The sequence below is a fragment of the Manis javanica genome, chromosome 6, assembly GCF_040802235.1.
Source record: "Manis javanica isolate MJ-LG chromosome 6, MJ_LKY, whole genome shotgun sequence".
Taxonomy (NCBI): Eukaryota; Metazoa; Chordata; class Mammalia; order Pholidota; family Manidae; genus Manis; species Manis javanica.
In genome coordinates this window covers 96,941,642-96,964,481 of record NC_133161.1, presented here as the reverse complement: position 1 = coordinate 96,964,481, position 22,840 = coordinate 96,941,642, and the positions used below count along the sequence as shown (strand labels likewise).

The 22,840-nt window shown below is 41.9% G+C and overlaps 1 protein-coding gene across 4 annotated transcripts in view; it reads right to left on the bottom strand.

Moving 5' to 3' along the window:
• The window catches only part of HECW1 (HECT, C2 and WW domain containing E3 ubiquitin protein ligase 1), a 394,788-nt gene that overhangs the window by 200,212 nt on the left and 171,736 nt on the right, over positions 1-22,840 (bottom strand). For all 4 annotated transcript variants that reach the window (XM_073239079.1, XM_073239081.1, XM_073239080.1 and 1 more), the window contains one exon: positions 11,661-11,985. In XM_073239079.1, the coding sequence (XP_073095180.1) occupies positions 11,661-11,985 (325 nt within the window). The remainder of the gene's footprint in view (positions 1-11,660; positions 11,986-22,840) is intronic.

Here is a 22,840-nt window from a genome sequence, read left to right as displayed (position 1 = left end):
AATATGTCTTTTAGAGTAATTGCCTCATTTCTACAAAAAAAGTCATAATATTTTCCTAGCTCCCTGGGTCTTCAGTACAGACATAATAAGCCTCCCATCCAGGAAGAAATGTGCCTCGTTATGGCAGTTCTCCAAAGAGAGGCATTTACCTGAATTTATCCACTCTGATCAGCACAATATTCACTTTAATAGTCATTGCTAGGCATCCATATACAGTAAGATCCAGAAAGGGGACTTTCATTCATACATAGGTCCATGTGTACTGAATATTTACTCCATTTGAGAAATTGGGTTAAACCCTGGGGATACATGGTCTGTGTTCTAGGAAGTTCCTAATACGCTATTCAAGAAAATGGGGATTTCATTAGAATACAGTAAGTGTAAGAATGAGTTAAACATCAAGGAACCACAGAGGAGTGGATGACAAAGGGATGGGGTTGAGTGGGTGGGAAGAACCAGAAAAATCCAACGAGAATGGCAAAATAACATTTGAAGAGAACAAGATGCATTCTGCTGTACATGTTTAAATGCAACACATTTTAAGAGATTGCCAATTGATCCTGACAAGTAGCCCATTTTCTTACACTAATAATAACACTTCATAGCAAATATCACCTGAGCTTGCCTGCACGGTCTGTGCTGAGGTCAACTCCTTCCCCAAAGGCATTTTTTATTGCCGGTTATTGGGAGAGTTGGCTAGTCTTTGCTTGGGAATTCAAGCGTATTGTCAGGGTCACATGCAGAAAAACAGAATCAGTATAGATATTTTATGCAGGAAGGGATTTAATGCAGAGAATTAGGTACTGGAGAAATGGACTCTAGGCTGGGCCTCTCGGAACAACCCCAAAATAACATTCGCTCTGCTCCTGCTGCCCTCAGAGGCCACGTGGGACCTGCTGAGCGTGGGAACCTTGGGCAGTACCTGCAACCTGCAGGGCCACAGGCCACAGCAGCTGGCTCTCCACCCACGAAGGAGTCATCCGCCAGAGGCAAGCTGAGTAGGTTATGTCACCACACTGCTGCCAGCAGGTGCCCATGAAGCGAGTGAGTGGACGCTATGGCCCTGTGGTGGAAAAGCTTAATTTCTCTAAGTTATGCTTGGGCAGTCACAGGCAAAAAGCAGAGGAACCCACAGCTCACCTCACCTTCCCAATCTTACACAGGTGCATCTAAATGAAAAGAGCAAATTTGCATCTGGAATACAGTGGTACAGAAGTCTGGGACATGTAAGTTTTCGGGACCAGATTCTGCATAACAGGGAGGCACTGGAGTAGAGAAGAGGCCTCGAATGGGTGAATGGGTGGTGGGGGCCATGCCATGTCTCCATCACCCTGAGGAAGGGCATCCCCTGGGCTCTCTATCCCGAGGTTTACCTGTGCTCTTCGATGGGGCGGAAGTCTCCTGGTGGGAGCAGTGTTGGTGTGATTAGAGGGCTATCACAGCCCACTGAGGCAGAGTTTAGGTTACCACTACTAGCTATGTGATCCTAGGCATCTTAGTTAACCCCTGTGTGTCTTTGCTTCCTCGCTACAAAATGGAGGTAATATTAATATCAACCCCCAAAGTCTGTTGTGTGGATTAAATAAGCTATTACAGGTAGTGGTCTGAGAATAGTGTCGGCATCTAATGAGCAGCAATTTCTGTTTACAGTCTGGGCTAAAAATAGAGCCGTCTATAGCAAAGCTCCATTTACTTAATGTGAAAATCCATTAATAATAACCTGAAACCTTGGCATAAAATATTTCAAATTTTGTCATTGCTCATTTCATACAGAACATGTAAAAATGTATTAAGTTCCTCAAAAAAGATTATATTTGCTGGATGATACTTATTTCCTCTAGTGTATAGAATCCTACTTCTGGCTTCACAATTTATAATAGAGAAAAGATCTTCACAGGTTATTAAAAACTAATCTTTGCAGAAAGTTCTAGTGAAGCTTAAAGAAACAAGGACACTAAGAAACAAGGAGTGTATTTCTCTTACTTTGTCTTCCAAATGCAAACTGTAGCTATGCGCTCCTCACCCTAGTCTATAATAGAAGAGTACATGGCAAAAAGACTACTGCTGTTGAGAACAGAATGGGCAAGTAAGTGCAGAAACAATTAAAAAGGAGAATTAGTCCACTGCCTAAGCCCAACAGAAAAAACACAACACAGCTTCCATTTCTCAAAAGAATTCGTCCTCCTGATAACCAAATCTCAGAAGAATCTCCAAGGATTCTCCCACTATGGCTTCATTAAATAGTAGATTCAGAGATCCAGGGAGATTTGATTTGTCTTTTGTAGTCCTAAGCCAAGGATGGAAAAGCTTTGCTCACCTGTGCTAGGAGGGGAGGGTGAGGACCAAGGGCAGGGGGCCATAAAAATCAAAGCCACTCTCTCCTTTTCTGTGGCCTTGCCTTCAGATTGTTTCTTTGTTCTAACTATTCTAACTTGTTGTGCCGTAATTAGGAAATACAGCCTCAGCTCCCCTATACTCTATTAGAATGCTGGTGTAAAAGAAAACTTTTAGGTCTTCAAGAGCAAATGTCCATAGGGAAGCATTCTTGGAGTTTTTATGTGCACGTGTCTAGCTAGAGAGGCAATTTTAGCTTCCATCCTAAAACATTAAATTTTAAAGCTCTGCACATTAATTTCTCATTAAGGGAAAGGATTGGGCTTCTGTACTTATTCTTTAACTTCTCATAATTGCTGCTGTGTGGTTTCCCAAACTGGAGCTCCTGATAAATATTGGAAAATAAGATTTTTTTTCTTGCTCCAGAAGGTTTCAAAAATGCTAGGTGAAATAAAGTAAACTGGGTTGCTTACTCCAGGCTTCTGAAACTTTAATGTATATTGTGACTGGGGCAATGTAGGTGAAGTTTTCAATTCTTATTTAACCAGAGAACTCTTTCCCCATTGAGTGTAAACTGAAATTAATGTGTAGGATAGGAGTGCTACTCCTGTGGCTATAATATCCATGTCTTCACTCATCATTGCTCTTATCCTACTATTCTGCGTGAGTTCTGTTGAAAAGTGGATTGGGAGGCTGGAAGATCTGATTGAAAAATCCTCCTAGGGGAAAACAAAAATCAGAAAATATACAAGAAGGGCTATAGGATATTGAAGATAAATAGAAGAGTGTTCACATCTGGGAAACCAAAGTCCTGGAAGACCAAAGGAATATGAAAGTATGCTGGCTGAGCTACCAGTCTACTGGAAGAAGAGATGTTGATAAGGTTAAGAAATCAATGCTGGCAAATAATGAGTACTGTCTAGGACAGGGTTTCTCTGCCTTAGCACTATTGGTGTTTTGCATTGGATAACTCTTCATTACCTTTGTTGTGGTGAGGCTGTCCTGTGCATTATAAACTGTTGAGTGGCATTCCTGACTTCTATCCAGTAGATGCCAGAAGCACTCCTACAATATGACATCCAAAAATGTCTTCAGACATTACCAAATGTCCACTGGGGGGCAAAACCACCCTTGATTCAGAACCAAGGTCTATGCTAAAAAGCAATCACCATAACAACAATCAGAGAATTCACAACTTTTAACTCAACAGGTCTTTCTAATGGAGAGCAGAAAAACTGGAAGAATCGAAAAGAAAAAGCAGTAAATAAAGACAATGAAGAAACACAGCAAAAATAAATCTTAATATGACAGCAAGTACAATAAATGTAAATGTGTTATTCTAGCCAATTAAAAAGCAGGATCTCAGATCAAAATTAAAAAGCACACACAAAAAGCCACACTCAAAAAAGACAAGGATTGAAAGATAAAGAAAAGAAAAAGAGAGATCAAACAAATGCGAACAGAAGAAAACTGAGAGACAAGCCATCTTAGTTAGAAAACTGAATTCAAGGCAAAGAGTAGCAGAAGAGACACAGATCTGTAATAGCAAACTGTAAGAAACTACATCATGAACATTTATGCATTTAATTATCAGCATAAACATCTACAAAGTAGAAAGCTTCTATAAGTGAAGGTAGAGATAGATGAATTAAAATCAAAACTTAAAAAACTTTTGATAGCAATTTTTGACACACTTCACTCAAAAATCAAAGACACAAAAATCAGAATGTACTATGAGTGTGTGTGTATACACACACACACATGTGTGTGTATATATATATATATATATATATATATATATACATCTTTATATATATTAAATACACACAGAGGAGAGAGAAAGAGAGTGAGGGAGAGAGTAAGAGGCCTTGCTTTGTAAGGTACCTGCAAACTGAAACTTGTACATATCAGATTTGTGTTCTTACTTTGATGATTCTGTGGAAACTGTAGCTATGTTACCTCAGTTGCTGTGGAACTCAGTGAAGACCTGGCCAATAAAAATACACTTTCTTAATGACCATGCATAGAATATTTACAAAACTGAGCAGGTATAGGTCACAGAAAGCAACCTAAAAGAATTCCAAAGAATAGATTTGATACAGACCATAATCTCTAACCTCACACAGTTAGGGCAACCTAGAAGGTATGGAAGAGAATTTATGCCCCAAGCACCAGTCTATGGGAGTGCTTCAAAGATGCCATTTTAGAAAACTTTTCATTTTAATTTTGCTCTGAGTAACCATCTTTTGATTTATTGAATTTTGAATGAATAAATGTACTCTAGTTTTATTATGTTTTAAGTTACTGAGCAAATTCTAACATGGTATAGGGATAGCATGGTATAGCATAGCATGGCATAATAATGATATGATTTATTAAAATTCTAAATTAATAAGAAGCCAGTTTTCCTTCTTATTATGAGCATATTATGTCCATTTTACCTATTCAATTATATTTTCATAATTTTAATCGCACATTTATTTCATGCTTAAACAGTTTTGATAAGGGCTACTTCCAAAAGCATCAAAGGAATGGCTATTTCTTAAAATTTGATAACCCTGATAAATATAATAAAAATATTATTTCAATATTGGAATGTTAAATGAGGAAGGAAAACATACTTCAATGGATATGTTCTCATTAATTTAGCACTACAATGATTACAGGTATTAACTGTATCCTTCAATTTATGCATCTTTACCAAATTACGTGATGCTGTTTCCTTAGTGTGAGAAAGCCGGGGGTATTGCTGAATATTTACCCTAAATATAGGATATTAGGGTAAAATATTAGGTTTTACTTGTCAAAGTCAAGTAGGCAAAGTCAAGAATAAATAATTGTGAAACTATTTCCTGGAAATGCTGATTTCTAATGACTCTGCCTCTACATTTGACCCTCAAACAACATGGGGATTAGGGGTACTGACCCTGCATAGTAGAAAATCCATGTATGACTTTTGACTCCCCAAAAAGTTAACTACTAATAGTTTACCAGCAGCCCTTTAATAACACAGTCTATAACATATATTTTGTATGTCATTATTATATACTATATTCCTACAATAAAGTAAGCTAGAGATAAGAAAATGTTATTTAGAAAATCATATGGAAAAGAAAATACATTTACTATACTGTATTTATTGAAAAAAGTCCATGTATAAGTGAACTTGCACAGTTCAAACCTGTGATGCCCATGGATCAACTGTACTTGTTTTTGAGAAAATCATAATTTTCTGCCCATTTACTGACATTTAAATCTCCTTCCAGGTCCCAAAGCTTTTGTCTATAATGTACAACTTATACGACTGAGTACACATCTGCAGGCCATGGCTGGGCTGTGTGAAGCTTGGGAATCAGGATAGTTTTAGCACCATGCATCCAGAGAATAGAACTGCCTGGCAAGTTAAATCCAGACGTGAGGTATTGCACAGAACAACATCAGTTCTGCTTGGTGACCCTGAAAAGAATCACAGAATCAAGAAAACATAGATTTTATTTTTTCTCTCTATTTTCTAGGTAAGGAACCCAAAGATTTGATGCCAGTTACATGGCCTAGGCCATGCTCTGGCCAGTAGCAGAGTATGATTCTACCCCAGGCCAAGCTGTCACTGAAATCACACAGTCATTCCCTGTGATGTGCCTCTTGGAGACAGAATCCTTGGTCATAGTCATCTAGTTCATGAGCCACTCCATGAATGAAGGAACCAAATGTGATTTCACTATTATAACAACGGTCATACTAGGGTTACTGTCCCCATAACTTGGTTCCTGGCTAAGGACAGCACTGATGACAGTGTCAGCGAGCAGGGCCACACATCCCCCTCCACACATCCAGACATCTGTGGCAGAAAGAAAGTCATGTTTGCCTGGAGAGATCTAGCAGTCAGCTGACAGCATCACAAATGTGCCTCATAAGGGCATTTATGTTGGCCATTAGGTGGCCCACACCTGATGTGCTCCAGAACATTCCTATGGCCAGTGTGAGGTCTGCCACCAGGATAGGCAGCTGTGTGGCCTTGGGAGTCACTGAACTGGTGTTTCTACAACTGTGACATAACAGCTTAGATTAAAATCACCACCTCTGAAATTTAAGGCCTGGACCTATGATTTGATCTTTAGCAAGGCACTGCATATCTGGCAGGTAAGTTACTAAGGACCTAGAAATTATGAATTTTGAAGATTCACAGATAATTTTGGATTTGGAAATTAGTTATAAAATGCTATGCTGCTGAAAGTGTTGGCATTTTGCATTAAATAACTTCACAGTTATATATATGCAGCCACTATGAGAAGAACAAACTGTCAAACTAAGATTCTAAGATGATGAGCCATGTTTACTTTTGTCTCAGTCAAAATGTCATGTCAATACCCCGTCTATTCATTCACAGAGTTTCCTGACATCAATACTGCAGTCCACTCCTTCCTCCTTCTAACACCTCTCTGTTGACTTCTACAGTGAGATCTCCAACTTTGGTCATACCTCTCCATTATGTCTCCTGTTTGAGATCCTCCCTGCCTTCCTCTCTGACCCGGGCTTTCTGGTGATCTCTCCCCATACACAGCCCACAAGGGACCTTCTCTACTCTCAGGGTGCAATTGTCCCAAGTCTCCACCCCAGCTCAGATCTACAGTTGAGCTCCAGATGCATTCATTGCCTCACCATGGATGTGTGTCCTTTGGGTGCACCCTGACATGCTCCTCTTCCACTGTTCCCTGAGTTGGGGAATGAATGGCTTCAATACTCACCACTCAGGAAGGTACAGCTGTCTAGAATTGGTTCAAAACTAGAGCTGGGGGTTTCACTGCTGAATTTTATCAAACATTTAGTGAGGACGTAATACCCATACTCCTTAAAGTTTTCCAAAAAGTAGATGAGGAAGGAATACTCCCAAACTGATTCTATGAGGTCAGTATCACTCTAATACCAAAACCAGGGAAAGACACCACAAAAAAAGAAAATTACAGACCAATAGCCCTGATGAACATGGATGCAAAAATACTCAACAAAAAATATTAGCAAGTTGAATAATAAATACATTAAAAAGATTATTCATCATGATCAAGTAGGATTATTCCAGGGATGCAAGGATAGTACAACATTCAAAAAATCCATCAACATCACCCACCACATCAACAAAAAGAAGGACAAAAACCACATGATCATCTCCATAGATGTTGAAAAAGCATTCGACAAAATTCAACATCCATTCATGATAAAAACTCTCAACAAAATGGATATAGGGGGCAAATACCTCAACATAATAAAGGCCATATATGATAAACCCACAGCCAACATTATACTTAACAGTGAGAAGCTGAAAGCTTTTCCTTTAAGATTGGGAACAAGGCAAGGATGCCCACTCTCCCCACTTCTATTCAACATAGTCCTGGAGGTCCTATCCATAGCAATCAGACAACACAAAGAAATAAAAGGCATCCAAATTGGCAAGGAAGAAGTTAAACTGTCCCTGTTTGCAGATGACATGATATTGTACATAAAAAACCCTAAAAAATCCACTCCAAAACTATTAGATCTAATATCTGAATTCAGCAAAGTTGCAGGATACAAAATTAATACACAGAAATCTGTTGCATTTCTATACACTAATGATGAACTAGCAGAAAGAGAAGTCAGGAAAACAATTCCATTCACAGTTGCATCAAAAAGAATAAAATACCTAGGAATAAATCAAACCAAGGAAGTGAAAGACCTATACTCTGAAAACTACAAGACACTCATGAGAGAAATTAAAGAAGATAACAATAAGTGGAAACACATTCCATGCTCATGGATAGAAAGAATTAATGTTTTCAAAATGGCCATCCTCCCTAAAGCAATCTATAGAATCAATGCAATCCCTATCAAAATACCTACAGCACTCTTCAATGAACTACAGCAAATAGTTCTAAAATTCATATGGGACCACAAAAGACCCCAAATAGCCAAAGCAATCCTGAGAAGGAAGAATAAAGTGGGGGGGATCTCACTCCCCAACTTCAAGCTCTACTACAAAGCCACAGTAAGTGAGACAGTTTGGTACTAGCATAAGAACAGACCCATTGACCAGTGGAACAGACTAGAGAGCCCAGATATAAACCCAAGCATATATGGTCAATTAATATACAATAAAGGAGCCATGGATATACAATGAGGAAGTGATGGCCTCTTTGATGACTGGTGTTGGCAAAACTGGACAGCTACATGCAAGAGAATTAAACTGGATTATTGCCTAACCCTATACACAAAAGTAAACTAAAAATTGATCAAGGACCTGAATGTAAGTCCTGAAACCATGAAACTCTTAGAGGAAAACATAGACAAAAATCTCTTGAATATAAACACAAGAAACTTTATCCTGAACGCATCTCCTCAAGCAAGGGAAACAAAATGAAAAATGAACAAGTGGGACTACATTATGCTAAAAAGCTTCTGTACAGCAAAGGACACCATCAGCAGAACGTGGATGGGGGGCATCCTACAGTATGGGAGAATATATTTGTAGATGGTGTGTCTGAAAGGGGGTTAACATCCAAAATACACAAAGAACTCACATGCCTCAACACCCAAAAGGCAAATAACCCTATTGAAAAATGGGTGGAGGATATGAACAGACACTTCTCCAAAGAAGAAATTCAGATGGCCAACAGGCACGTGAGGGGATGTTCCTCATCACTAGTTACCAGGGAGATGTGAGTTAAAACCACAGTGACATATCACCTCACACCAGTTAGGAGGGCCAACATAGAAAAGACTAGGAACAACAAATGTTGGCGAGGTTGTGGAGAAAGAGGAACCCTCCTACACTGCTGGTGGGAATGTAAACTGGTTCAATCATTGTGGAAAGCAGTATGGAGGCTCCTCAAAAAGCTAAAAATAGAAATACCATTTGACCTGGGATTTCCACTCCTGGGAATTTACCCAAAGAAAACAACTTATCAGATTCAAAAAGACATATGCATCCCTATGTTTATCACTGCACTATTTACAAAAGCCAAGAAATGGAAGCGACCTAAGTGTCCATCAGTAGATGAATGGATAAAGAAGATGTGGTACATATACACAATGGAATATTATTCATCCATAAGAAAGAAACAAATCCTACCATTTGCAGCAATGTGGATGGAGCTAGAGGGTATTATGTTCAGTGAAGTGGGTCAGGCAGACAAAGACAAATACCAAATGATTTCCCTCATTTGTGGAGTATAACAACAAAGCAAAACTGAAGGAACAAGATAGCAGCAGACTCACAGACTCCAAGAAGGGACTAGTGGTTACCAAAGGGGAGGGGTGGGGGAGGTTGGGTGGGGAGGGAGGGAGAAGGGGATTGTGGGGTATTATGATTGGTGCGCATGGTGTGTGGGGGGTCACAGGGAAGACAGTGTAGCTCAGAAAAGACAAATAGGGACTCTGTGGCATCTTACTACACTGATGGACAGTGACTGCAATGGGGCATGGGGAGGGACTCGATAATAAGGGTGAATGCAATAACCACATTGTTTTTCTTGTGAAACCTACATAAGACTGTATATCAATGATACCTTGACAGAAAAAAAATCAAATCCATACAAGTTACTCGAAAATGTTACTGTTTTCATGTTTCTTACATTTTACCTGAAATGGAATCTCTAGCTGGTAAGAATGTCTTTCTCACATTTCAACACAGTTCCTATTAACATTTATTGATCTGGAAGAATAAAATAAATTGCTGGTAGTGGGAAGGGGTCATTGTGTTTGCGGTTTTATTTTTCTCTGGCATGACTGTTAAGTTCCTATTATTTTGTGTAAAATATTTAAATTAAATGGTTTTTTTTAGAGTAAAAAGTGCTTCAGAGATTTCTAGCAATAAATCTGTAATGCTATATATATATATATATATATATATAAAAACTAGAGGTGGGGCCAAAAACTGAATTGCCTAACGTGGTAAACCAGTAACATTCATACTTAAAGTAAAGACGGGTGGGAGGGAGGTTGTGGCAAACTGAAGGGTGCAGGCCGGTCCACAAGGGGAGCTGATGATTCACTCCAGCTGACTCAAGCCAAGCAGAAGTACAGGTCCATCTGCCAAATTCAGGGCTTTTGTGAAAGAAGCTAGAAGTCTGAATTTCAATGTGAAGTCTCTACATTTTTAAATGTTGATAATTACTTAAATTTAATGCAATATGGACTAAATAAAATATGCTCAATGGGCTGTTGTTCGGCAAGCTCTGTCCTAGATCAATGGCATCCAAGCAGTTTGATTCAAGAACTATTTTCAAGAAAATTAAATTTTAACTGTTTGGAAGTCTGATTTACCTAGTAATCACTATTTGTGTAAAAATTTCAAGAAGGTTGTTTCTCCATCTTTACAATAATATCTGTATTGTAAATATGCTAGCCACACTGACTATAAATGTTCAAGAGAGCTAATAATATTTTCGAGACACCAATCAGATAAGATCCCCTTTTTTGTATGAGAAAATGGTCCAGTTTGTAAAAGTCTCAGAGCAATCCAGTAGTTTCTGTGACTTCAGTGATGTTAAGTCTGGCACTGAGTGTCTGACTGTGTGACTCTCTCACTGCGTAGACTCCAGGCAGAAGGCCTTGGCCTCTCTTGAACTTGGTGCCTGTCACCAGGGAGCCCCGCAATCACAGCTTCCCTTGCTAATTTACTGGCATAAATGCATCCATTCCCACTACCCCTGATTCTATCATATAAAATAGATAAAATATATTTTCATGTAGATCTATTTTCATAACTTCAAATTTTTGTGATATTTCTTTTCTCTAGCACACGGGCATGAGCAGTCTTCTCCCTCGGAATCATCACTCTGTCCCCTAGCCTGCGGCATGCTTGATGTCACCATCTGGGAAATCCCATCATGTCTTCTGAACATAAAACAGTAAGAAAGTGGAAACAAAAGGGAAATTACCTCCACATAGATGTGTGTACTTTCATTGGGAATAGGGTGTTGTTTTTGTCTTACAAATGCGTGAACTTGAAACAGGTTTTTTATATGAATTTGCTCAGAAGTAGGAGTCTATTCTTGCAAGTGGTAATAAAGTTTGTGCTCAACCACACCCTGCCCTGCTGTCATGATTTTCCTCCGGTGAACAGAGACGGTAAGAGAGGAGCCTCAGAGTGTGGTCTGCAACGTGTTAGAATTTGGTGTATAAAACATTTGATTGCAAATTTGCGCTCTTATTAAATTATAGTTTATTGAAATATTAAAGCATATGTTAAAGTGAATTATGAAGAGAATACTAGTTGAGCATCCACCACACTCTTCTAAAACTTACATCCGTGGCACGCGGTGGCTGGTCTGGCTAAGGGCTGTCCTACTCACCGATGAGATACATGCCGATCCAGTCTCCAGCGTCCACTTCCTCCTTTATGTCCCAGTGGATCACCAGGTCCTGCGAATGCCCTATGGAGTAGTAGGAGCTGCTGACCATGAGCGTGGAGCGGCTGTCTGAGGTGACCAGGTCAGTGTCACTGGTGGAGCGAGGGATGGTGACAGTGCCGTGGGGGCCTGTCCTGATGGCCATGCTGTGGAACTGGCTGGGGTTGTAGCTGTGGCGGAGCGGCTCCTTGCACCTGCGTCGGTTCTGGGAGTTTCTAGATGGAGAAGCCATGGCGGCCAGGCCTAAAAACCTGTTCTGGTACAGATTCTGTGGGGGCAAACAGACAATCAGCAGGGGTGGGAGATGCCAGCCTCATGGCCACTGCCTTCACAGGGGAGGAAGAAGAGCAAGCTGGGTGCGAGCAGCCATCCCAGGAAGATGTGAAATACGACACAGAGCATCTTCCTCAAGACAAATGCAGTAGGCGGGTGTTTGCACTGGGAAGGGAAGAACAAAATATAAGCTCACCCAGGGATGTCCATGCTCTGCTGGCGTGTCTGCCTCTCCCATCCTCCTCTAGCCTGTATGGTATAGGAAGGCCTGAATGGCCCTGGCTGCCCCTGGGCAAAGTGCCGTCCCTGGAGTTCTACAGCATCTATTCAACTGGATCCAAGTGTACCCCTCTTTAGGGTAGATGATAATTACAAACTTTTCAGTCGTCTGAAACTGGCAGCATCTGAGGCCCTACATACAGCCCAGAATCAGAGGTGGTCCCTGCTGGGTGAGACAACTGATGCCCCTCCACTTACAGCTCCCCCTCTACAGAATGTCTCTGGCTGTCTGAAATTAGGGATCCAGATATCCTAGTCATCTTCAAATACACAATTTTCAATAAAATCTAATCTCAGAGATCTATGTCTCCCTCAGAGCCAATGTTACTGTAGAAAACACTGAATCCAATGAGAAAAAAATGCACGTTTTTTATTGTTTATAACATTGAGCAATTAAAGCAAGCTGAGCTGACACAGAGTGGTAAAATTGTTTTGGACACAGGGCTTTTAAACCATGCGGAAAGGGCATCACATAGGATTTGTAAAAGGGATTCTTTTTTGAAACAAACAAGGTGATTCTGACTTCATCAAAGTATATTAAAATTGGGATTTCAGTGTACATTTTTGGGTTTTCTGGTTATAAAAGTACATGCTGTTCTACAACCTATTATAACACTTGTTTTTAAGAAGAGAAGATTAAGTCCAAAAAATATGTTGAATCATGCAGTTTAGAGCCCAGGGACTGAAACTTATTACACACATCAATCAAATTCAAGTTGCTGACTTTTTGTTTACCATCCACAAGCACCAGACCCCAGCACCAGTCTACTCTTTAGATAATATAAGTCTATTTAGCAGTAATTTAGGCCTGCACTTTTTCCATCTTCTAAGACCAGGGCACTTGTAAAAAGTCCATTAACCTGATAAAGCAGGTGCCAGCATTCTGAGTCTCAGTCTTTAATGGCCATGTGGCAGGCCTATTCATTCATTATTTGAGTTTCTTGTTAGGAATTCCTTTGGCCTAACTGATGGTAACCATGGAATTACTATAAGCAGAAAAGCCAGACTTTGGAGAACATCTCATCACACTATTGGTACCATATGTCTTATTAAAAAAAAAATGCCTGTCATTATGACATTTGAAAATAGATGGACTGCAAGGTTGCCTGGAAACGAGTCCCCCTCTCAGGATGACAGGCACAGCCTTGAGCCAGGAAGCACGGTCCCACCTGACAGAAGCCCTGACTCTTCCGGCAGCTCGCAGAGAGTCTCAGCAACCTGACTGTCCTCTAGGCCTTTGTAAAATCTCCAAAAAAGGACAGGCTGCTGCTGGAGCATAACATTTCTTCAGTTTACACATGCTTTAAATGGACTAATAACATCTTACAGTATTATTCCAGAGAATAAAAACTGCTTGGAATTGAATGAAATAGTCAAGTGTGTAATTATGAGTTAGACCCAAGTTGGTGCCACACCACCGGCCCCCAAGCCGTGTGTTTCGAGATAGCCTACTTAACTCCTTCAGGTCCTCAGCATCCTCATCTGTAAATGGGGTAGTCAGAATTTAATAAAATAATGCAAGTTAAGGTCTGAGCATATTAAATGCTCAATAGATAAAAACCTACTACTGAAATAGGTTCTTGAGTCAGATAGGCTTGCCTTAATAGGAAAGCTAAAAGCCTGTAATCCATGTAGGGTCAATCAGGGCCTCAAAAAAAGATTTCAAAGTGCTTTTCTTTCATTGAAGACACTTCTGCTGTGGTATTTATTAGAATTCCCTGGAAACCAGGCAAGTCTCTTAAAACTACCACTGAAACGTAGGTCCTGGGCAGTCGGCCAGGCTCACTCATGGGCCCAGAGTCCCTGCCCATCATCTCCTGGCCCTCAGGCTTAAATTCACACTGCAGCAAACCTACAAACTGTTCCTCATCATGGACCTCCAGGTTTCCTTATGAAACTGGAATTGTAAGTGTTAGAGTCCAGTATATTTGTAAAGGGCCCTCTATACAAATTTCTTGAAGGGGGAGGGTTGTCTGTATTTATAAGATTTGTTCTTGAGTCAGACAGTCTTGCCTTAGTAGAAAAGCTAAAAGCCTGTAATCCATGTAGGGTCAGTCAGGGCCTCAAAAAAAGATTTCAGAGTGCTTTTCTTTCATTGAAGACACTTCTGCTGTGGCATTTATTAGAATTCCCTGGAAACCAGGCAAGTCTCTTAAAACTATCAAATGAAAAAAAAATAAAAACTATCAAATGATACCTGTGATCACCATCCATATGGTGGGAATAAAGGCAGAGAAGGAAACATTAGTCAGAGAAGACATTTTTCAACAATTTACTAGACCAGAATAATGGTATTTGCCTAGAATAAGAAGGGCAGCCTCAAAGCTGTTTCCTGAAGACCACACTCTCCACTCCTCAGCCCCATTCGTCTTTGCCCACATCTCTCCCATTTGTCTTTGCAGGCAGGATTTGCATGTGCCTCCAGATCATGTTCCAGCACAAACTCTGTTATAACCTCTCCTTCCATCCTTTTTCCATTCCCAAGAGAGGAGGCCTTTCTGATTTCACTGGAACCCCATCCCTCTGCAAGAATCCTTATTGTGTTACTGCTATTTGACCTACTCATGCTCTTCATGGACCGACTCTCCTGCTGCTTCTGTGCTGTGCTCCTGTCCACACTTTGGTATTTTCCACCTGAGAGGTTGGACAGTTTTCAAAGTGATCTCCAACAGGAGCATGGTCATCTTTTCTTCCTTTTCCAGTTGTGGGGAAGTTGGGGTTCCTATGGCCAGGATCCTCACTGAACTTAAACCACCTGATGATGTAAGTGGCCTGTTGCTGGGCTACTGCTTCCACACCTGTAGGAGATAAGCTATTACTGTGCTATGGAGAGAGCTCAGCCCAGTGCTCTGGGCAGAGGCAGAGATGCTAGTGCTCCACCTACTGCTGGGCAAACAAGGTAATAAACCCTTTCGCTTCAAGAACGTTCTACTCTCATTTCTTTGGTCACACTGAATCCATAGTGAACTTGCCCAGGTCTGAAACCCATTGGCAAGATAGCTGGGAAGGCCTGAGGCCAGAATTCCCTGTTCTGTATATCCCCTGGACCTGACATGACTCCTGGTCCAACAAAGACGCTCAAAACTTTAATTAATAGAATTTGCTTAATGCCATTATGTCCCTTCTTTCTGCAGAAAGGGTTTTAGGTGGCTAATTAAAAATAGATAAAATACAGAAATACATGTTAAGTTAGTAGGCAGTGCACTGAGAGAAGAAAATAAAGACAATGACAAAAAGTTACACAGGAAGAAGGCTAACATAAAACTATGCCAGCATGTCTTAAAAAGGTGTTATTGCTAAAGACCCACACAGCTGCTTCTTGAATGCAGCAGGTGGATGGTTGACGCCCAATTGCTATTCCTTTGTGATCACGTTTTCCCCAGGCTTTCACAAGTGTTCCCAGCCTACACTACAGACTCATCCAACTGGAAGAAACAATACAATCACTCTCCCTTCACATCTGAACCGTGGGAGACAGATGAGGAGCTGTCCTGGTTTTAAATAGTCCTGCATAAAAGACCACACTCTTCCTAGACAATGATTTCAATGTTTTACAACCTCCAAATTCTTTCTAATCTCTAAGGCAATCTCCCTCCTCCCTGCTAAGGAACAGCCTCCTGTTCTCAGCACAAGCAGGAAGGTAAGGGCATCACTAAATTGCTCCCAGCTTTCTCTCCAGCCCACTGAGTAATTCAGGTGTCTTTTATCTTCTTTTATCTTAGTGACAGCAACAGACACCCATCAAAAACCATGAGAATATTAGAAACAGTTTCAGTAACATTGTAATATTCCAATTATTGGAAAATGGTAATCAAGTGTACACTAATTATGGGCTTCGTTAAGCACAGATTTTAGCTCACTCCTGAAAGAGTGGGTCTGATGAGGGAGCCCCCGAAAACAATCTGATTATGTTGTGCCACACTTCACAGTGAGTAAGATTCCATTTGCTGGCTTGTTTCCTATCTGTAGGAGAAGATGCAACACGATGTGATATTTACTTGTTTTATTTTCCAATTTAAGTAACTTGTAAATATTGAAATGTATTGAATTGGTATGTCCTTGGATTTATTATTTTTTTAATCTTGGAACAGGCTTTGTGTGTTTAATATGTTTTACGTGATTCTTATGCATTACAGTTTATCAGCAAAAACAAAGCCTTATATAAAGATACAGAATCTTAAAAGCAAAAAATCACCACTTCTAGGGCAGGAACATGTTATTATGGATTTCTTTTGAAGAACACAGGGAGACCAAAGATTCTGCTGCATCAGTTTCTAACTGACAGGGTCATTAATAGCTTTTCTGTTTTGGAATATAAAGCTGTGAGTGAATGCCACCTCAGAAATGAAAAGAAAGTGGACAAAAAGCCTATTTGTAACAGTGAAAATGATTCCTAAAAATTGCCTCCACACTAAGAAATCAAAAACTGAGTGGAAAAACACAGGCCCTGAAGGAAACTTCATTAAAGTGAATGAGACGAGGTTTTAGATACTGGCATTATTTATAGCTGGAAGAAAGAGCATAATAGTTGTTGAGTTCATGCACACATTTGATTTTGAGCAAGTAGATGCCTGATGCTTTTCTATCCTACACTCAGCTCTGGTTATGCCATTATGTGTATAATGGAACTTTTAAAAAATTATGTATAACATGTCTCTTTCTACAATGAATTTGAGAAAATTTACAACAAAAGAAATGTACAAGGAAATCGGGAATATAAACCACACAAAAATCAGGAAGTAATAATTAGAAGATATGATCATTTACTCTATGCATTATCTCATTAAAACCCTATCAAGTATTACTATTCCCATGTTGGTGAGAAGCCCAGCTCCAAATGGTGGTTAACAAGCATTCCCAAGTCACACCTCCTGCAGCAGGAAACGGGAATTGAGTGCGTTCTGTGTGACTCTAAGTGGGCCCTTTATCACCCTTAGGCATGCTCTCCAAGTCATAACGTGGGCAGCTAGAGCTGCAGTAACTGAGACTCAGGTTATTTCTCTGAGCTTCTTGGAAGTCGAGAAGATATAAGGAAAGCATAGTTCTCATTATCAGAATATTGGAATTTTTTCTTCCTGTACATTCTAAATAAAATACTTCATTTAAAAGTTTGTGTAGGGAACACCACATAATGTGGTGAACATAATCTTAAAAGATTTTTTATCACAAGCATAATGGCAGGTTGCTTGTACAAGTCTTTGATCAAAATTGAGATCATAATATAAAGGCAGTCTATTAGGGGCTGATGAATGTGTTAAGCTGTTTTTGCCTTGTGACCACATTCAAAACTCCCCTTGGCTTATTCCACCCCTATGTCCCAAACCCCAAAGGGGTTCTCAACGCAGGGCCTGCTCTCTGGGCTTGATGAAGATAGAGCCTGAATGACATGATCTGTCTGCACCTGTCTTCCTTGATAATTTATTTCTTATTAGTGTCCCTCTACCAGTTGGCAGGCACCACGATGCCACAGTCCTTGCCAAACTCTTTTGGGTCTGCATTTCCACTTAAAGTAGTGCCTGGCAAGAATGTAGCAGATGTTCAGTGAATGTCCTGTTGGATAAATGAATGCATAAACCAACATGCGGGTGATGCAGGCTGGGGTGCCTCTGCTCCTGTGTCTCAGAGTCTGATGTGATGCCCTGCCCCATGGTTCAGGAACACATCTTGACTCATATTTTGTATACAGCACAAAACTTGGTGTCCAGAATCCCCTGAGTTACTGGCTCCTGAATGACACTGGTAAGGAAGGTGAATTGAGGATGAGATTAAATTCTGTTCCTGGGTCCCCTTCTGTATGTCACATTCTGAGACCTGAGTTCTGCCCATACATGTGAGCGAGTCCTGGGACAGTAGTGGGTGTGAGGGGCTGAGGTGCCCTGCTCGGTCACATGGCACAGCACTTCAGTGGACAAGAGTGGGAGGGGCTGCATATCACCACTTCTATCCAACTCTGCGGCTCCTGGGCCCCCATCCCTGAAACCTGGCCTCTGAACTGGTTTTAGGCTCAAAGCTATTTTGCAGAATTGCATAAACTCAATTGTGTGAGCTTCTTCCCCTTGAAGAAATAGAATCCCACACATTGCTGGCTGGAAGGGAACATTAGGTGGAGAGAATTCTAATAAACAAATCAAGTCAAGCCAAGGAAGAGTCATAGGACTATGAAGCCAAGGAAGCCAAGATTTAAAAGATGAGGGATTTGTTAAAATGACACTCAAACACATTATTAAGAATATATAAAACTTTGTAATCCCCCCCAAAAAAACAGCATTAGGTTAAGAGAGCTGAACAGCACCCCGCCAACCCCTTGCCTGAGGCCCAGCTGATGGTGGCAGAGGAAAGTCCATGGCTCAGGTACCACTGCCCCTCCGCACTGAAGAGAGGCCAGCGGGAGGTCTGGCCATGCCTCCCTGGGATGCACTTTGGTCAAGGAGGGAATTTCTTGCGGCAGCTCTGGGTCACTTGGGAGATTTGTGTTAGGTCGTGTTCAAGAGTGAAGTTGTGGAAATCTGGGCAGTTTGTGTGGCGAGAACACCCAGTGGGGGCTGCGGGCAAGAGGGAGGAAGGAAGGTAGGGGGCAGGTGGGCCTTCCGGGGTTCTTCAGGGGAAATCCCAGATCCCCAGCACCTCCTTCTGATTAGACTACAAGGAAAGGCCACTGAAAGTGGTATTCCCGTGTGTGAGAGAGACAGACAGATGGACTGACTGAAACAGAGAATGCGTGGGAACACACAGATGGCTTCCCCTCTTCAACCTAAGGTCCTTTTCTTCTTCAGGAGGGACCTATCCTGATGTAAGTTGGAAAAGTTCTTTTTCTACCTATTAACACTTGCAGAAGAAAAGGATATGCTTTCATGTCCCAGAACCACAGTGACACACTCCAGCCAGCCTAGAGACCCAGGCCCAGGGACTCTGCTGACCCTTGGGGAGCCTCCCAGAGTGCTGTACCCCAAGCAGAGTGGCTGTGGCTGCTCCCCACCCAGGGCACCACCACCTGGGCAGCAGTCCAGCCTCCAAAACCCAGCCCATGACACCGAGTCACGTCATGCAGATCCCAGGCTGGGAGTGCTGGGAGGCCCTGTTGCTCACTAGGAAGCAAGGTCCCAGCAGGACAGCAGCCTGTCCTGAACATGGCTAGTGAGCCCCCGGCTTAGGAGGCTGCCTGTGGCACTGCCTGGCCACCCTGCTCAGGAGGGAGCAGCAGGCTGTGGATCCCGTAATGCACAGTGTGTTTTCTTCCTCTGCTCATGATCCTGTTCAGTTCTGCCGACGAACAGGCAATGTAGCCAGGCAAGGAATACCATTCTAAGAAGTACATTTCAGTGGGATTGCAAACGAGAGGCTAAGCTTGCATACATTCTGAAGTTCATACTCAAATACATTATTATTCATTATGGAGGTCTGCATGCTGTACAGATGTTCTCTTAAATTCTTCCACCCCCAGGGAGGCTGGACCCAACATAGTTATGAAAACTCTGGTTTTAGTTTACTTCTTCCTTCCTTCCAAACGTTTATCAAGTTGCTAGGATGTACTAGACACCATACCAGGCATCATGGGTACAGAGACTAATCAAACAGTGCTCCTATTCTCAGAGTTTTGTGTCAAGGCAATCATTTAAGTAGTCAACCTTGATGCAATGATGACGGCCATGATAGGAGCGGTAGGCAAGGTGCCTGGGAGAGGGAGAGGGAAGCTGGTAATGCCTCCCAGATGTGGGAACGGGGAAGCTGTATTTGGAAGTAGGGAAGGCAGCAGCTGAGCAAGGGCAGAGGGAAATCCACGCTAAGCCCAGGGTGCTACGCATGTAGGGCACAGCTTTACAAGGAAGCACAGGGTGGAGTGTCAGGAGGGGCCGCTGGAAATGCGGGGGAAGGTCTCCCATGCCATGCCAACACATAAGACATCCCCTCCTGGAGGACGGGAGCCACAGGTTTGGGACCTGGGAAATGAGACAGTCTGATCACCTCAGAAGCACTGGTCCTCCTGCAGCAATGAGGAGAGAAGCAAGGAGTAAGGAGACTGCTTATAGCCAGTGGAGCACATACCACAGCCATTTGGAAAGCCAAGTTCACATGCAGGAAGAAGCTTCATCAGTCCACAGTCCCTTCAGCCTGAACCCATAATGCCATCTGCAGCCCAGTGTTAGTCCCCCTGTGGGAGGAGGAGAGGTAAAGGAACAGGTATGACCAGGTCCCTGAAGAGGTGTGTAAATGAAAGGGCAATTCACAGTCACGGAGATGCCACCGCATGTGGGCGAATGTGGCACAGATGCTCATGTGGCCTGTTTTTACTGGGCTCTCACAGCCGTGGCTTTCATCCCAGAGAAGGGCAGCATCGTGCACTGCACTGAGCATTTTAAGGCAAACGCTACTTGTGCCTAATGTTATTATTTGAGGACACTGAATACTTTGCACACAGTATGCTTTGCTCCTCAGAACTAATCAGGAGAAGTAAATTTCAGGATTTTTATGTCCTTCATTTGCAAAGCATGGCTAATACATCAGTACAGACTGAATTGGCCTGGCTTTCTGAAACATATTGCGTTTGTAATCTTATCTTGCATAGAATGCAGAACAAAGATGATATATCCTTCACTGTTCTGTAGCAAAGTTAAATTGCCAGCATTGTACTGGAGCTAATTAATAAATCAGTTAAATACCCATGAGCTCATACAGCATGAGGGATGAGGCATATGGGCTGGACACCACCTAGTGGCAAGAAAGATAGGTAAGCAAAGCATTTCAGTGCAGTGTGATAGGCAAGTTTAGAGGGAGTTCAAAGGATAAGGTGATAACTACTCATTTTGTCTGATAGGGAAGGAATATGACTTTCAGGAGAAGAGGAGGGCTGTCTTTCAGGCAGAAGGAACACAGTGCAAAGGCATGGGAGTTCTAACCTTGCGCAGTGTAGCTGGGACTGAAGGAGGGGGGAGCCCCGGATGCAGGGTGGGGAGCTGGGGATGAGGCCCAATTGGAAGCAAGATCCATGAAAGCCAAGTGTCCCAGTAAGAAGGCAGGTGTTTCTTTGGGGGCATGGAGCCCTTTTGAAGATAAAGACCTAGAGGTAGGTTCACCTACACTGTGTACACAAATGCTGCTGTTGAACATCTTCCTTCAGCAGCAACTGGTGGAAGCTTCTGCCCAAGTCCCGGGGCTGCTCTGGGGTAATGGGCACTGCACAGCTCCCATCTCTGCAGCGGCCAGTGCCACTTCTTCAGACTACTTGGTTAGTCTGCAGCTCTAACAGGCGCCAGATTCTAGTAACAGGAGCCACACGGCCCATTAGCAGCACACGGGCACCGAACCGTGGAAGCAGTGCCTGCCTTTTGTTATCAAAGTGCCCTGGATGAACACACTCATACTGACATAAGTTCAGTGTTAACACCTGAAACCACTTTTGGAAGACAACTTAGAGCAATGATGAGGAGTAAAATGCAAACGGCATTTGGCAATGTAAAGGCACCTGGCCTCTCTCTCGTCTGTTCCACACCTACCCCTCCCGCTATCTCCCTTGAGAAGTGACAAAGCCAACTGATATCCTAGACAGGGTTACTGGGAACATGTTCTTTCCCAGATTCTTTCTGCTCATCATTGCTTCCACTCCCATGACATTCCAGTCGGTGTTACTCAATTCTGTTCCTAGCTGTCACTTGTTCACTTAACCACACCAGGGTATACCACTTCAGCACCCAGGCTAAAATACAAGGGCTGGCAGAGATGGTTTAAATCAAGAGATTGCTGGAGGAAGAAAGAACTGGTCCTACTAAAAATGAAGTCACCCTACCATCAAGGATTTGAGATAAAATAATTGCGAGAGCTGAATGATAAGGAGAAAAATCAGCCTACCAGCATTGCCATCAAGCTCTTAACATCTACAGAAGAGAGACATTATACAAGAGCAGAGACAGAGCATTGCTTTTTAAGTGAATCACAGCTGAATGAACGAGTGTCAAAAGCTGTGAAAGTCCCATGTAGAAAATTCCAATGGCATCAAGATATCCCCATAGTCAAAACAAGCAAATGAGGTGACCTAGATAGGTGTCATAGTGTTTTATTATCAATTATTCATGGAAATGGTAAAAGGAAGGAAGAATTCTATTTTGAAATTTCAGAGTAGGATTTATTATTTTGCTCTGAGGCATGAGGAGGTCATCACTAAGATTAGGATTAAAGTGGGTTGGGAGTGAGTGTTCAGGCTGTGGTTACCTGGATGCCTGGGTTCCCTACTTGACTTCCTAAAAGGTGTGCGAAACCCTCACAGTTCAAAGTCTGGCTTGGTTCTAAAGGAGCATTAAAAGAAAATAAACACTTGGCTATGCCTTTTAAATATGATTACAGGACACAGTGCTGAGATTAGTGAATATCTTTCACAGAAAGTCTCTTTGGACATTTGTCATACCAATGTATTTTTTTGATTTTTCAGAACTAAAGAGAAGGGTCAGTTAATTGAGGCAGCTTGGAACCTTTGAACTCGTTAACAAAAGCCACAGTCTGCTGGGGATTTCAGACAAATTTTCCAGTTTTAGAGACTGGAGAAAAAGTATGGTTTACTCGTCATCTGTCTCTTGCTGGAA